A 16,337-nucleotide genomic window follows, 5' to 3' on the forward strand; every position below is an offset into this window, starting at 1 on the left:
CTTGGGATGAAGATTTCATGACGACCCCCAGATTCTTAACCCTTGGCCACGCGTTTGAATTGACTGGAAACACTTGAGGGTTTGTGTGCACTCATCCAGTCTTGTAGTGTAGTGGGTGGTCGAATCTTGATGGTGGGCTCGATTTATCTCGTTCGGCGAACGGCATGACCACTTGGTGTGTGGTGGTGGTGTGGTGATTCGGGCTTCCTGTACTTGGTTGGCAGCTCGCTGCGGACATAGCTTAATGATGTTGCTTGCGTTTGATTGCGGTCTACGGTGCGCTTCACTCGTTGTCTATTTCTGGTGTCTGGAGTCTCCCTATTGTGGGCTTCGGGGTCACAGTCTCCCATGCCTGACGTAGGCTACGTGCTTCTTCGGCTCTATCTGATGGTATTTGGAGCCTCCCTACTCACAATGGTTTTCAGGGTCCCAATCTCCCGTGCCTTCCGTAGGCTGCTTGCTTGTCCGCTTCATCATGATGGTGTTTGGAGCCTCCCTACTCACAATGGTTTTCAGGGTTCCAATTTCCCGTGCCTTCCGTAGGCTGCTTGCTTTTCCGCTTTTCGTGATGGTCTTTGGAGCCTCCCTACTCACGATGGTTTTCAGGGTTCCAATCTCCCGTGCCCTTCGTAGGCTGCTTGCTTGTCCGCTTCATCATGATGGTGTTTGGAGCCTCCCTACTCACGGCTGTTTTCAGGGTTCCAATTTCCCGTACCTTCCGTAGGCTGCTTGCGTATGCATTTCTTCGAAGTGGTATTTGGAGCCTCCCTACTCACGGCTGTTTTCAGGGTTCCAATCTCCCGTGCCTTCCGTAGGCTGCTTGCTTGCTGCTGCGCTTTTTCGTGATGGTCTTTGGAGCCTCCCTACTCACGATGGTTTTCAGGGTTCCAATCTCCCGTGCCCTTCGTAGGCTCCAGTTACGTCCTCCTCCTCTCAATGCCCTCCAGCTGCTGTCTCACTGCGCCCGATAGTGGCCGTAAGCTTCAACTCCGCGTCGAACCGATTTTTGGTCGTCGATCTCCGGGTCTCCACTCCTCCTATCAGAGAATGCATCTGGTGCATTGCCGAGATCCCTACTCCCCGTTTCCAAAGACGTAGGGTGCGATTTCTCCCGCTTCGCGAACGGCGCACGGTACACCTCCTGGCGCGATGGAAGTGTTTTGGGTACCGCATGTTGGTTTTCTTCCCCGCTTGATGTAGTCGCGAATCCTATACTTTTGGTGAAGATTATGGGCTACAACGAAGGTGACGAGACGTCCTGGTGGAGAGGTAGTCGTTAAGAAGTTGTTGCTCATCACACCTGACTTTTGCCATTTTCCCGTTTGGTACGTGTTTTGGAGTATGATACTAATTGTTGACAGGCTTTGCCTGTGGACATAGCTTTATCGTTGTGGAACCTCGCTCGGTGGAAAGGAAATCCTTGCCATAGTCTTGATTGGGGTTGCTGAAGTGGAGCGTTGTTGTAGCGGATTCTCACTCTCAGCATTCGTGGTCAAATCTCCCGGTGGTTGGTGTTTTCGGCTGCTACTGATTCTTGTTAACAGGCACCGCCTGTGTACATAGCTTGAACTTAACGGAATCTCCATCTTGTGGATGAAAATCCCGGATGATGTAGTTTTAGATTGGTATCACAGAGATGCAGATGGAGTTGAATAATGCTTATCTGCCCCCTGGTTTGCTGTAGTTGTTCCCATTGGTGTTTTTGACAGCGTTTGCTTTATAGTCGACAGGCACCGCCTGTTCGCATAGCTTGAACTTTTACGCTTAGTCTGCTTTGATGTCCTTCGCGTGGAATCTTCCCTTCTTGCCGCTTAGAACATCTTCCAACAGATAAAGGTTCGTTCCAAGGATTTCCTTCACAATGGCTGGAACGAATTTCGGCTCTAGTTTGCTGGTGATCTGATCCACTTTTGAGGAGAGAACGAATGTTCGGCGCCACACGAGATCTCCTACCTTGAACGCGACTGATCTTGTGCGAAGATTATATCGCTGCTTCGCCCGCTGGTGACTGTTCTTCATTCGCTCGATTATGAGCTTCTGGATTCGGAGAATTGCTGATAGTCTCAGATCTTGTGCTATTTTCGGGTCGTCTGGAGTGTTGAGTTCTTGCTGCTTGTAGAGGTCCGTGTGTAACAGCAGGTTTCGTCCGAAGTTTGCCTCGTGAGGACTCACTCCCGTTGCTTCGTGTTTCGCTCCGTTTATCGCTGCTGTAATTGCCGGCAGCTTTTCGTCCCACTCACGGTGATCACCATCTAGCAATGCTCGGATACATGTTACTACGACGCGGTTTACGCGCTCGGCGTTGTTGACTTGCGGACAGTAGAATGCTGTTTTCATGTGGCCAATCTTGTGTTTCGCTAGCCAGGATTTAAACACCATCGATTCGAACTGCTTACCGTTGTCGGACAGTATAAGCCTTGGACGAGAGAACTTCAGACAAACTTCTTCCTCCAGAAACTCCACCATCTTCTGGGAATCCGCTGTGCGCATCGGCTTGACGATCACATACTTGCTGACCCAGTCTACTATCACCAACAGCACTGTGTTTCCTCGCTTGGAGCGTGTGAGCGGACCGACAAAGTCCACCGATATCATCTCCCACGGAGTCTTCGCTGGCTTGGGGTTTCCCATCTGCGGCATCATCTTCCTTCCTGGCGCTTTGCATGCCTTGCAGATCACACAGCTCCTCACGTAATCGCCAATCTCCTGCTGCATTTGTGGCCAGTAGTAGTGGGCTTGAATTTTGTGCCAAGTCTTGTAGAAGCCAAGGTGCGCTGCTGCAGGTTCGTCGTGGTATCTACGGATGAGCTGCAACCTCTCTTCTTTCGGAACGACTTGCTTCCACCTGTGGTGTACTGCACCGACTTCGTCCTTGTAGCGACAGTTCTTGTAGAGGATATCGTTCGCAATGCGGAAGTCCGGAAACTGATCGCCCTCGCTCTTCACTTTCTCAATCAGCTTTCTATACCACGCATCCTCTACTTGGTCTACCGCGAACACTGCTTCGGCTACCGTTCGTGAGAGTGCGTCCGGAACTACGTTGACCGATCCCTTTCTGTACCGGATCTCGAAATCGAACGCATTCAACCGCAGCAGCCATCGGCTCATCAAAGCGGTCGGATTCTTCATCGATTTTAGGTAGCTGAGCGCCGCATGGTCACAATAGACGATAAATCTAATTCCTTCCACATATCCTCTGAACTTTTCTATCGCTCGGATTACCGCGAGACACTCTCGCTCCGTGACCGAATACTTCCTCTCGGACGCTGACAGCTTTTGCGAGAAATAGCTGATTGGATGTTCTTCGCCGTTGTTGTCCTGTGTTAGCACTGCTCCGATTGCTGTGTCGCTGGCATCGCACGCTATAGCGAATGGTCTGTTACAGTCCGGCATCGCTAGCACTGGTGCCGAGACCAGAGCTGCCTTTAGCTTGAGGAATGCTTCTTCAGCGATGGGATTCCAACGGAACTTGGTCTTGCCAGACGTCAGGTTTGTCAACGGTGCCGCTAGCTGTGAAAATCCGGCGATGAAGCGACGGTACCAATTGCAAACGCCAAGGAATCGCTGAACTTCTTTTCGTGTTGTTGGAGTTGGAAACTGTACTATTGCTTGGATCTTCTCTTCATCTACTCGCCAGCCTTGATCGTCGATCACGTAGCCGAGATACTTCATGCTCTTTCGACAGAACTTGGATTTCTCCGACGATATCGTGAGATTCGCCTGTCCCAGTCGGCGGGCCACTTCTTCCAGCAGAGCGATATGCTCCTCAAAGGTTTCCGAGCAGATGATGATGTCGTCCAGGTAATGGAATACCAACGGCTCCAAATCGGCGAACAAATGAGTCATGAGTCTCGCTAGTGCTTGGCTCGCTGTACACAATCCAAAAGGCACAACTTTGAACTGGAAGTGGCCTCTGGATGGAACTGTAAACGCTGTCAATGGTCTTGAGGTCTGATGAAGTGGCAACTGCCAGAAAGCGTCCTTGAGATCGATCGACGAGATGTATTTGCTGCTTCGAAGATTGTTTGTGATTGCTGCTATCTGCGGGATTGGATATCCCTCGTTCACCATGATGGAGTTGAGGTGACGAGCATCCAAGCAAACGCGATACTGACCGGTTTTCTTCTTGACAGCAACCAATGGGTTGTTCCATGGAGAGAACTGTGCCTCCTCGATGACGTCGAGGGCGATCATCCGGTCGATCTCCTTGTTCACCTCCTGCAGAACATACGGTGACATTGGGTAATGCCGTTGCTTGCGAGGTGGGGCGTTGCCCACATCGATGCGATGCTCATACAGCTTTGTACGGCCTAGCTTGCCCTCTACCGCTTTTGGGAACTTCCGGATCGCTTGTTCTAGTCGCTTCTTCTGTTCGGACGTCAGTTGCTTCATCTCATGATCCTCGACGACTTCTTCGTCCTGCTTTGCTTCCATAGTGCAGCACACAGCCTTCACTCCGAACTTGTCCCAGAAATTCATCCCTAGAATGATGCAGTCCGGAATTGAAGGTACTAACAGTACTGGAAGGACTTCGTTCCGGTTATTGTACACGATGGGAAGATAAACGAAATTCTTGATTTTGTGTTTCGTGCCGTCCGCCGTTTTTATCCCGCCACAGACGGTTCCTCTCTGTAGTCCGTACTCCTCTGCCAGTTTGACCATATTTCCTCCTAGCAGAGAGCAGTTCGCTCCACTGTCTAGCAAGGCGGTGAACTCCTTCCCCAACACAGATATGACGGCGTGTGGTCGATTGTCGCTTCCGGGATTGATGATTAACGAGTTTAGGTTTCGAAATTCTGGAATATCGGAGGGGTTTCCGATACTTTGCGAAGAGCCGCTCCCCTCTATTGCTGGTTCTCCGCTGGGTAGTTTACCGCACCTGTGCGGCAGGTAAAGCAGCTGCGTAACGAGTAGCCTTTTCGTCCACACCGGTAGCAGAAAAGGATAGCTTGCGGCTTCGGACAATCCATAAACCTATGACCTTCCTCGTCGCAGTTCCAGCAAACCAGTATCGATCGTTGCTGGTTTTCTGCTTCCTGCTGTTCTTCCGACTGGCGTTCTACCAGTCTTGCTGGCTCCTGCTGAAGAAAGTTGCTTCGCCGGTTGTAGTTTTGCGACTCTTCCAGCGAACTTGGCCTCCATAGTCGCGCTGGCCAGTTCTGCACCCTTTGTTGCTGTTCTTGTTGCTGCTCTGGCTGCCGTGGCTGATACGGAACGGCTTGCGACCGTTGCTCTTGTATAGGTGGTTTCGTGTCTCTCATCTGCTGTCGCATTACTTGCGGGCTGTTCACCTCGATTTGATTGAACCTGTCCGGAAACCTGGGCTGCCTTTCGTTTCTTGGCGTGAAATTTTGTCGCGTAGTTCTCCGCTCTAGGTTCATTTTCAATGCGTTGACTTGCTCTGCCAACTCATCGATGGTGTGCTGCCAATGGCCTTCGTCCTGATCTTCCACTGTCTCGTAGTCAGGTGCGCTATCCTGAACCTCCACCGCATGAACTCTGCCAAAGCGTTGAGGATGCTGTTGCTGTTGCAAAGGAGTCGGTCTGTTGGTCGCCACAGGCGTAGCAAAGTTTGGTTCCAGCAACGCACTGTGTGGAATCGGGATCCTGCGCTGTCTGTTCAGGAGCATTCTCGTCTCGTCGTATCCGGTGCACACCTCGACCATCTCTTCCAAAGAACGGGGCCTTGCTGCTGTTACGATAGCCGCATAGTTCTCGTTCATATTCTTCTTCACCAGGAAGAACTTCTCATCAGCTGGAATCGGTGGATCCACAAAGCGAAAGAGCGCCGAAATGTCCCGATAGTATTTCGCAAACGATTCCTCTCTTCCTTGAAATCTGAAGCTGGCCTCCAAACGCAGGATTTGCGAGTAGCCGCTAGGCAAGAACTCTCTTCGAATCTCTCTCTTAAAGTCGTCCCAGGTACGTAGTAGTTGCTGAGAAGTTGCTCGTGCGTACCAATCAATGGCATCCTCTTGCAGCAGGTGCTTGATGGAGCTCAGAAGTGTGTCATCACTCATGCCTTCCGACCTTGCAAACGTCTCCACCCGGTCCAGGAAAACGTTGAGAGAGGTTGTGTCCTTCTCGCCTCGGAACTTGAATGGCCAGTTATGCACTGCTTTCTGCATCCTTCGCTCATCTGCTCGTTCCGGTGCTGGTCGTTCTCGCCGGATCAGCCGCTCCAGTTCTTCTCGCATCCTGTAGCATTCTTCTCGCATCCGCTCTTCTCTCTCCTGCATCTGCCTGATTCTCACTTCCAGCGCTTCTTGTGATGGGATTTCTCTTGCCTGTTGATTCCATCCTGCATACTCCCTGGCCAGGTAGGGAGGAGGTGGTGAACTGCTTCGCCGTCTTGAATCCGCTTGTCGTCTGTCTTCATGGTCTGCTTGGAAAGAACTGGAAAACAATAGTCCTCTTCCTTGTCCACACGAAAATGATGACATCAGAGGTGGTTGCGGTGCTGGGGGTGGTGAATTGTCTTGAATGGAGGTGCTTCCAACAGGGATTGTGGCTTCCGCTGTTCCTCCAACAGCTCCTTCAGAGTCGTTGTTGTTCCTCCTCACAGCGCCAGTTGATGTTGAGTTTCTCACCGCGTTTTCACCCATTTGTACACCATTCACTACACTTGTACCATTCACTTTGTTTAACAGCACGTTAACATGCATGGACAACATAGCATGTGTTTCCTGCAGCTCGACCGGAGGACGGATCAATTGCAAACGGTCGCGATAATGATTAAGACGTGTCCGGATTTTACTCAAGGATGCACTATCGTTAGTGCGAATAGCCGCTTCCGTGCTGATGTGCAGCTGTTGTATTTGAGTTTCACAGTGCTCAATGTTTGACTGTGAACTCATAACATGGCATGAGCTTGTGTGCTGGTTGTCTCGCAAGGACTCCTCCTGCATGAGTGCCTTGAGACGTAAGACCTTGCCTCTATGGGTGGTAGGTCCTAAATTAACTACATGACGCAGGGCCAACTCATACGTCACCTCTTCGTCCGTCAAATGTGTGTAATCCATGTCTTAACTTATGCGTAAGGGCTAAAAATTTTGTTGATTATCAAGGCCGGATAATCAAAAGCACAAAACCAAATTTGCTAAATCACAAACCAAAAATTCGCTAACGGTAGTACAAAATTTTGTGGATTTTCAGTTGGGCGCCAATGTTGCCGTTCTGTCGAGGAGGGAATGAGAATCTCGATCAGTCCCGGAAAGCTCAAAGGGGTGGCATGCCAAACAAACTAAACTCCAACACAAATCTGAATAAAGTGTACATATTTTATTCAAAGGACATTTTCTTATCTCCTTCTAAGCCTCATCCTACTCTAGCTTGCCTGCCTTCCTTTTCTCTTTTGAATTTCTACTTATGTGCTAATTTTCCATCTTGTACTCACTATTGGGGCGCCCCTACCGTAATCGCTGTTCTGGCCGCCGCCATCATCATGGATGTCACCCTTCCGCACATGATTCCACACTACCCTGCAGTGCAGCCGTGGCTCGCTCGCTGGTGTACTATGCCTTCACGACGTCTGACCAAGACTTGCGGTTGCAACTCAGTGTCGTATACTGCGGCTGTCGAAGGCGTCTTTCGGTGGACCAGTGGTTCGGCCCTCTCCGGGCTTGACTCAACTCCCGACCGATAGTTCGCAGCCACCTCGCGGTCGCACCTGGTTCGAACAAGTCCGATGCCACTATCCGTGTGTGGATTAGCTGTAAATAGAGAAACAAAGCCCTAAGGCACCGAAGCCATCAGCCTCTGTGGTGTTGACATTTGCGACGAAGCACTTACTTCCGAGGGAAGGCTTTGTTTTTGAACCGAAGGATGGACGTGGAGGTTCTCTGCGAAGTGATCGACTTCTAGGCTGGCTGAATCAAACGACTGTGGAGCAGATGATTTACGTTTAGGGATTGTGCCGAGGACAACTTAATTTTGTCTTACCCGTCGTTCGTTTCGCTCTAGCGACGTGTATGCTTTCCGCGAGTGGCCTGAACTTTGGCGAGGGAAATCCGGTAGTGGTTGCTGTGAAATACCAGGTAGTTTCTTCAGCGTGAGTACTTATCGTGATCAATGGTTTTCTTACCGGTCCCTGCCTGGGTTGCATCCGATGGATTCGTCCTGGACGTCGTAACTGCTTTTAAGAGGTCTTGTTACGGGATGGAATGGAATTTACTCATCGATTCCGTCCGCGTGGAAGGTTGTTCGTCCGATCTTCAAAGATGGCGGATGGATAGCGTCACCACCGCACTCTATTCGCCTTTTATTATTATTATTATTATTATTACATCTCTATTCATCTGACTGCTTAGTCTACATGAACATATTAAAAAACTTATAATCTATTAAACATTATTTTGAGTCTAGTTATAAAAACATCTACAGATACATTGAAATCGAACACACTGACAACACTATTAAAAACGCTACACATTGCTCTTATAGGCTCATTTTGTCCATAATCTGTTCGGTGATAATCAAGTCGTAAAAAGTCACTATTCCTAAGTAACCGAGGAGGAACATTGAAACTGATTTGCCTCAATAGAGTGGGGGAGTCGATGGCGTTCAAAAGCAGTTTTCCGACGAAGGCAGCTTTCGATATACTTCGTCTGTTGGAGAGGGTTTCTAGACCCAACAATCGGCATCGGTCTTCATATGGTGGCAAGTTTTCTGGATTATTCCAGGGTAGAAATCTAAGAGCGTATCTGATAAACCGTCTCTGTACAGCTTCAATCCGTCTACCCCAGTTGTCAGTGTAGGGACACCAAACAGTAGATGCTGACTCTAGGACTGATCGTACCAGCGCTACATAAAGAGCACGTAAGCAGTAAGGGTCTCTAAATTCGGATGAAATCCTAAAAATCAATCCTAAGTTTCTGTTTGCTTTTGATATGATCGACGAGTAGTGATCCGTGAACGAGAGCTTTGCGTCGAGCAGCACTCCCAAGTCTTTCACCACAGATGTTCGTTCCAATGGTTCTCCACACATTGTGTAACTCCAAACAATAGGAGTCTTTCTTCTTGTGAAAGATATGACGGAACATTTCGAGATGCTTACTAACAATAAATTCCTCGAGCACCAGCCTTGGAATACATCTATTAACCGTTGCAGCTCTTTACAGTCTTGTATAGACCTGACTCGCAAAAATATTTTGAGGTCATCCGCGTAAAGTAGCCGGGTTCCATCTGGCAGCACTAAGCAGATGTCGTTGAGAAAAATCGAGAATAGGAGCGGCCCTAGGTTGCTCCCTTGTGGTACTCCCGATGTTGCCTGGTAGCATACCGATGTTGCATTGCCAACCTTCACGTAGAGAACACGGTTATATAGATATGAGCGCAACCATGAGACGAATCTTTCTGTTGCACCAAGACGCTCAATTTTTGCTAGTAGAAGGTCGTGATTCACCCGATCGAATGCAGATTTTAAATCGGTATAGATGGTGTCAAGTTGTCCTCCTGCCTCCATTTCATGTATTGCAAACGATGTAAATTCAACCAAATTTGTGTTGATCGATCTTCCTGGGAAGAAACCGTGCTGATTGGTTGTGATGTAATTTCTTACTCCAGCGAATAGTACTCGGCCCACCAATGTTTCTAATAACTTTGAACCAGCGCATAATGAAGTTACCCCTCTATAGTTTTGCACGTTCCGCTTATCACCTTTCTTGAAAGCGGGAAACATTACGGAAAGTTTCCAACTCTCGGGAAATCTACCAAGCTCAACAGATTTGTTGCATATCATTAGTAAGGGCTGACATAGAGAACTTGCACATTGTTTCAGGACGATCGGTGGGATACCATCCGGTCCAGCAGATGTAGATGGTTTCAATTTTTTAATCGCATTGAGGACATCTTCTTCGGTAAAGTAGGTAAAGCTCAAAGAAATTACATTAGTGGGGACGTTCCTAAGAGCAGTGTTGTGAAAAACTCAATTTCTCACAACTCACGCTTGATATTTTTCATGCGTGAGTTGTCAATCATGCAACTCAGCTGTTAAAAAATCATGGATGAGTTGGCTCACCTTTTTAACTCATTGTCTCGTATTTCCACAGTTTACTCACACACGGCAATAATTTCTTGTTAGTCTGGTAAAATTATGTTAATCCTTTCTAACGTAAACAACAACATTCGGATTTCACGAGTTTTTGCCGGGTTTTGCGACTGAATCATTTTTTACGGTTTGAGTTGATTGAGTGGATTTTGCATCAAAATCTCAAGCGTGAGATTTGCGAAGCTGATCTCTAATGAGTTTGCTCTCACGGGAGAGCGTATTGATTGAGATTTTGAGTGTGAGTCTATCAACACTGCCTAAGAGCCACTCGAATCAGTTCATCATCAGACGGAACTAATTGAAAAGCGTCTGCGAAATGTTCAGCGAAGAGGTCACAGCTTTCCTGTTGAGTGTTTGCCGCTTGCGTTCCTAGGAACATGCTGCACGGAAGCCCACTTTGTTTGCGCTTGTCATTAACAAATGACCAAAATTGTCGAGGATTTCGTTTCAGATTAGATTGCTTTTGTCTAACGTGTCTATGGTAGAGCTTACGGTTGAGTGATTTATACTTGTTGCTAGCTAACACAAATATTCGCTTCGTGTACATATTCCTGTTGATTGAGTAACGTCGCAAAGCAGCCGCACGCTTTCGTTTCAGATTTTTGAGATGATTGTTGGACCACGGAGGTCGAAGACGACGTCGGAAAACGGGAACGTATTCCCGAAACATGCTCGTAAGTGTACTATTGAACATGGCTACAGCGTCATCTACATCGTCGCTGGTCTCCAGTACAGACCAATCAGTATTTTGAAGTGCTGAATTAAGAGCATTGAAATCAGCCTTACGAAAGTTAAACTGTCCTGACTCATCCGGTTCAACAAAACGTACTGGTGGCGAGCAATCCAGTAAAGACAGTATCGGAGGATGAAAAGAATCCGCAGTAACTAACGGGTCAGATACCGGCAAAATTTTACAAGACGCATATTTATCACCTCCTATGAACGCCAGATCTAACGTGCGACCAATCGTGTTTTTGATAACATTCAGCTGTTTGAGATCTAAAAGCGACATTCCATCTAACAGAGTTGAACTGGCAACGGAAAAGCGGGACTCAACTGGATCGGGATAAGCAAATCCCGATGGAGCATTGGACCAGACAATATTTGGCTGATTGTAATCTCCGAATAGGAGGTTGATATCAGAGGTCGACACAATATCAGAAACAGCCCTAACAGAATTGAGATGGTCTTCAATCTTGGAGGGAATAGCAGCCTGATCTGGACTAAAGTACACAACACCGATAAATATCCTGACTTCTCTCAAATCAATTTTGACCCAAACTTGGTCCAAGTCGATGGCGGTGTGAACATCAACACGACTTGAGGGCAAGTGATTCGCCACAGCGATTAGTACTCCTCCTCCTCTGGACATACCGGTGACTACAGGATCTCGATCGTCTCTATGTACTGTATAGCTGTTTCCGAATAGCTGGGTGGACAGATGTTGGTCGTTCAGCCATGTTTCGGTTAGAACCACTACGTCGTATTCCATCTCCGATACGGCCAAGAAGAAATCCTCCATTTTGGTCCTCAACCCACGTGTGTTCTGGTAATAGATTTTAAGCGGCGGTGACGAACTCTCAGCAGACTCCAGATTACGTGATGCATTGCAGTCGCAGTGGTCGGTATTTGCGCAGTTTCCAGATGACGTCGGGCAGTGATTCGATTGGTGTGACTGCAAATTACGATGAATCAAAATGCGTGCAGCATCTTCGTCGGCTTCGGCCGGACATATACTTGTTCTATGTTTACCTGAGGGGCCATAGCTGTCGCCAGATGTTAACGTTGATGTAATCTCCGTTGTGATGGGGTCCAAATAGTTAGTCTGTAATGCAGTCTGAATAAGGTTGTGTGCAGTATCACCTCCTGCTTCGGCAGGACATATACATATTGTGTCATTACCTGGAAGAACACAGGTGTCGCCAGATGACACACTGCAGAGCGTTGTTGGGGTGCTTCCTCGAGTCACTATTGGTTGCTATGATGAGTAATCGATCCTTTGCTTGGCACGATTCAGACGACGCAGAAAGATCGGACAATCGGTGCTCCAAGATGAGTGAGCGATGTCCAACTGGTTTTCCTCATTTAGCTTGAATTGCCTGTTATGGTTGTAACAGTTTACACACTTCTGAAAGTCAGATTCGCATTCGTTGAACTCATGGCACTCCGCGCATTTAGGACAGCAAGCAGGAGCAGTACAATCACACGCTTTATGACCGTATTCGAAACAGTTGTAGCACTGGTTCACGTTTATATCTTCCACAACGCGGCAACGAAACCATCCAACATTCACCCGCTGAAGCTTAATCAACTTCACAAGCAAACTTGCGTCCACTTCTACCAATGCCGTCATCGGATTGGATTTATGCCTCTCATTTTTCTTCAATCGAACTACATTCATATCGACATCTTGAAGTGATGAATTTTGCTTCTTGATGGTATCAACCAGTTTATCTTTGGACACACTCTCATCAAATCCTATAATTTTCACTCGCGGTTTGAGTGCATTCTGGATGTCGATAGCATATTTTTCGGACAAAACCTTTTTAGCAGCAGACATCATTCTGAGAGCCAATTCTCTAGATTCGCAGCGAATGGACGCTTCACCCGTGTCTTTGAAGTGAACGTTTTTTACAGCAAAGCTGACTGGATCCAACTTTTGTTGAATGTCACGTTTCGTAATTTCGGCAGATTGGACTTCGATCGGCTTGAATGTGACTGTTTGTTCTATTTTGGTTATCGCACTTGTCTTAGGGGCTGGCGAGTTGCTTATTACGGTGGACTTAATCTGGTTGAGTTTAACATTTGTGGTGCTAGACGACTTTGATCCACGGCGTTTTCCAGAGCGGAGCCATCCTCGGTCATCATCCTGATCAGTGGCCACGGGGGTGCATGAATCCTGTCGATACATTGTGGCGTTGGAAGGTGTGGTTAATTCAATCCTCGTATTTTGCGCTGTGGGTATACCAATCCCACTACGGGTGACGTCAGCGTATGAACTTGCGGTTGAAGCTGTCTTACAGACATACGTATTGGCAACCTCCTTTCCAATCAGTTGTTTAACGTGCAATAGCAAAGAGTTTTGGAAATCATCAAATTGGGTTTTGAGTATTGCATTAACTTTCGAGTCGATATCATCCATTGACTTTCTCATAACATCTACAGTTGAAGCAATCTCAGAGCAATGGTTTTTCACCGCATTTAAGTCGGTTTGATCTTTGCGACAGTCAAAGCACATATACTTCAGCCCTACATTTTGCCGCAGAGCAGCCACGGCAGCTGAATTCAGCTCAGAACATTTTGCATGAAGAATCTTGTGACAGCCGCCGAAGCAATAGACACGATCGCTTTCAATAGCAATCTTCTGTATGCACACGTCGCACAATACCGTCGTCATATTGTGGAGCGGCACTCCCGCCGCCACGCAATCTTCACCCTGTAGCGGGCTTTTATGATGAGGCAATTTTGTTGTGGCTGATGATTATTTTCCAACTCGATAAAACTTCCGATGGAAGTAACTCGTCCAAACCTAATCGCACGATTTAGCCCGAAGTATCATTCAAAAGGTCTTCCTAAGAGCTACACGAACGTATAAATGTTGACTAATACCGTACGTTACAACAACGAAAAAAACCGGTAAACGCGGACAATCGTATCACATGCGGACTTGTTATCGCGATCGGCGATCAATAAACCTATCACTAATGGTTCTTGATCCAATATGGTTGCCTTTTTGAGCGCGGCTAATTTTCACACTCCTAGCTTAACAGCACTTTATAGTTACGGATCACACGCCCCGGCAAAATCCTTGGGCGACGTGCGGGTTGAAAGTTTTACTTTTTGCCACACATCCACTGCGCACTTTCACTAGGCTTGTCGGAACTAATTTGTTCTTTCTTCGATGCAGATTTTCCGTGCGACGTGGACTGCTCACTGTACTACGGTACTCTGATTTTCATCATCGACTGTACTCGTCCACATACCCATCATTTTGCTGCTTGCGATGGTGTTGGTGAAGAAGAGAAAGGAGAGAAAGAGTAGCGTCGGTTTTCTATTCTCGTTTGCCTTGCCACATACCGATGGAGATGTGCGTGCGTCGCGCTGAGATTTTTCTCTGCACGGAGAAATATTTTTACCTAATTTTTGAGTTTACTTTACCCAAAATTAAGTATATCGATTATAGTTTCAACCCAAAATCTCTCGGTTTTCTCTTTCTCCCACACGAATGTTGTCAAAAATAGAGAGAGCTGCATCTACCCAATGGGGGTACTTTGGCCCAATAAGCCAAATTTGGGTAAATGCAACTTTTCTTATGTTTGGGTCGAAAGAACTCAATTTTGCGTTAAATCTGTTGGAATAGAGGTAGTGTCGCACCTCAGGTAGAAGAATCGTCGGTTGAGGAAGCATGCGTCGTCGTAGGTAAAAGTGTGGAAGATTTGTTGTGAGGTATAATATTTGTGTAGGATGTTGAATTGTAAAAATAGATACCTGGTTTGAATAAAGAGAGTTGCAGCTGCTGATTGAGATATCAGTCAGTTAGCTGCCCAGTTGAAGGAGACATCTACTGTATTGTATTTCTTTATGATTTGCAATCGGATGTGGACGGGCTAGCCTCGCTAGGATCTGAGTGAGAGCGGCCAATCCATCCAGCCTGAGGATTCCGTACTGCGCCACGCGGCTTATGCGGCCAATCCTCCTCCAGAACGATACATGCTGTAAGAACACGTTCCTGGGCCCATAACCTGTTTAACTTCACACAATTTCACCGATTTTAGAAAGAATTTTCACAGAAAACCATCGAACAACTGCCAAAAACCCGCCCGAATTTTGTTTACTGTCGATGGTTTTCTGTGAAAATTCTTTCTAAAATCGGTGAAATTGTGTGAAGTTAAACAGGTTATGGGCCCAGGAACGTGTTCTTACAGCATGTATCGTTCTGGAGGAGGATTGGCCGCATAAGCCGCGTGGCGCAGTACGGAATCCTCAGGCTGGATGGATTGGCCGCAACGGAGGACGGGATCTATCGGGAACGTAGGCGATACAGGCCACTGGATGGCAGCTGGCTGGTCAAAGGAGCTCGTGGACAGGATCGAAGTCAGGAGGAGCTCGGATGGATGACGGAGCATGTACGAAGTTCGGAACGAGGAGGAGTTCCAAGATAAGAGGAGACGATCGGGAGTAGAGGTTGCGACCCTAAGGAGGAGTGTTGGAATAGAGGTAGTGTCGCACCTCAGGTAGAAGAATCGTCGGTTGAGGAAGCATGCGTCGTCGTAGGTAAAAGTGTGGAAGATTTGTTGTGAGGTATAATATTTGTGTAGGATGTTGAATTGTAAAAATAGATACCTGGTTTGAATAAAGAGAGTTGCAGCTGCTGATTGAGATATCAGTCAGTTAGCTGCCCAGTTGAAGGAGACATCTACTGTATTGTATTTCTTTATGATTTGCAATCGGATGTGGACGGGCTAGCCTCGCTAGGATCTGCGTGGTCTTAGCGGACTAGCCTTTCAACAAAATCAACCCAAAATTGAGTATATTTTTCTAATGGAATTAAAGCCAAACTACCTAGCGAGGACCTTGGAAATTTAGCCAAAATTGAGTTATTGGGCTCAACTACGGAATTGCGTTGAAACAACCCAAAATTGAGTTGAATTCCGTCTCCGTGTGATCTTTGCCCTTTGCTCTCGCGGCGGCTTTCTGCTACCAGCGTCACCGTCATTGACACTATGGTATTTTGCTGATGCTCTTGATTGCTTCCGTATCTCCCGGTGTGAGTTTATTTCGTGCAATACCAGCAAAGTAGTCGAGAATGCGTGTTACTGATTGCAGCTAACAGTGTTGGCTGATGATCTCTGTCAGGGCGGTCGGCTTTTCTGATTAAACAACTTTTGCAGGGGTTTTCAAGATGTGGCGTGCGGAGCGATACTTTTCTTCCATTGGCATGGTTACAATAATTGGCTTAATGCTAATTTTGTTTCAAATGTACACTAAATCAACCAAACATATTTCAAACGTAACAGCAACCATGTATTTTGTTTAGATAAAATTGATGATTCTTTGCTGTTTCAATCTCCAAGAAAACGAAAGACCCCTCGATTGATCTCAATGAGGCCAATATATATCGTCCGCAAATCCGAGTAGCATAGGTAAACTGTATGCTGTATTTAAATGAACAGTAAATTTGGAAGTAATCTCTTTGCTTGAATCCATCTAACGTCACAAACGAGGCTGACACCTCGTCTGGCATTCGTACACCATATTTCGAGCGTTATATCAATCTTGAAAATTTCGC

The 16,337-nt window shown here is 47.1% G+C and overlaps 1 protein-coding gene across 1 annotated transcript; it reads right to left on the reverse strand.

The window, feature by feature from the left end:
- Window positions 1-7,266: 7,266 nt before the first annotated feature.
- On the reverse strand, window positions 7,267-8,258 carry LOC5565131. Its single transcript, XM_021839278.1, has 4 exons — window positions 8,084-8,258; window positions 7,942-8,022; window positions 7,792-7,881; window positions 7,267-7,734 (listed from the first exon to the last, which is right to left on the reverse strand). Exons 1-4 carry the CDS (start codon window positions 8,102-8,104, stop codon window positions 7,477-7,479), a joined length of 450 nt encoding a protein of 149 aa, XP_021694970.1. The 5' UTR covers window positions 8,105-8,258; the 3' UTR covers window positions 7,267-7,476.
- Between the last annotated feature and the right edge of the window lie 8,079 nt (window positions 8,259-16,337).

This window comes from Aedes aegypti, chromosome 1 (genome assembly GCF_002204515.2).
Source record: "Aedes aegypti strain LVP_AGWG chromosome 1, AaegL5.0 Primary Assembly, whole genome shotgun sequence".
NCBI lineage: Eukaryota > Metazoa > Arthropoda > Insecta > Diptera > Culicidae > Aedes > Aedes aegypti.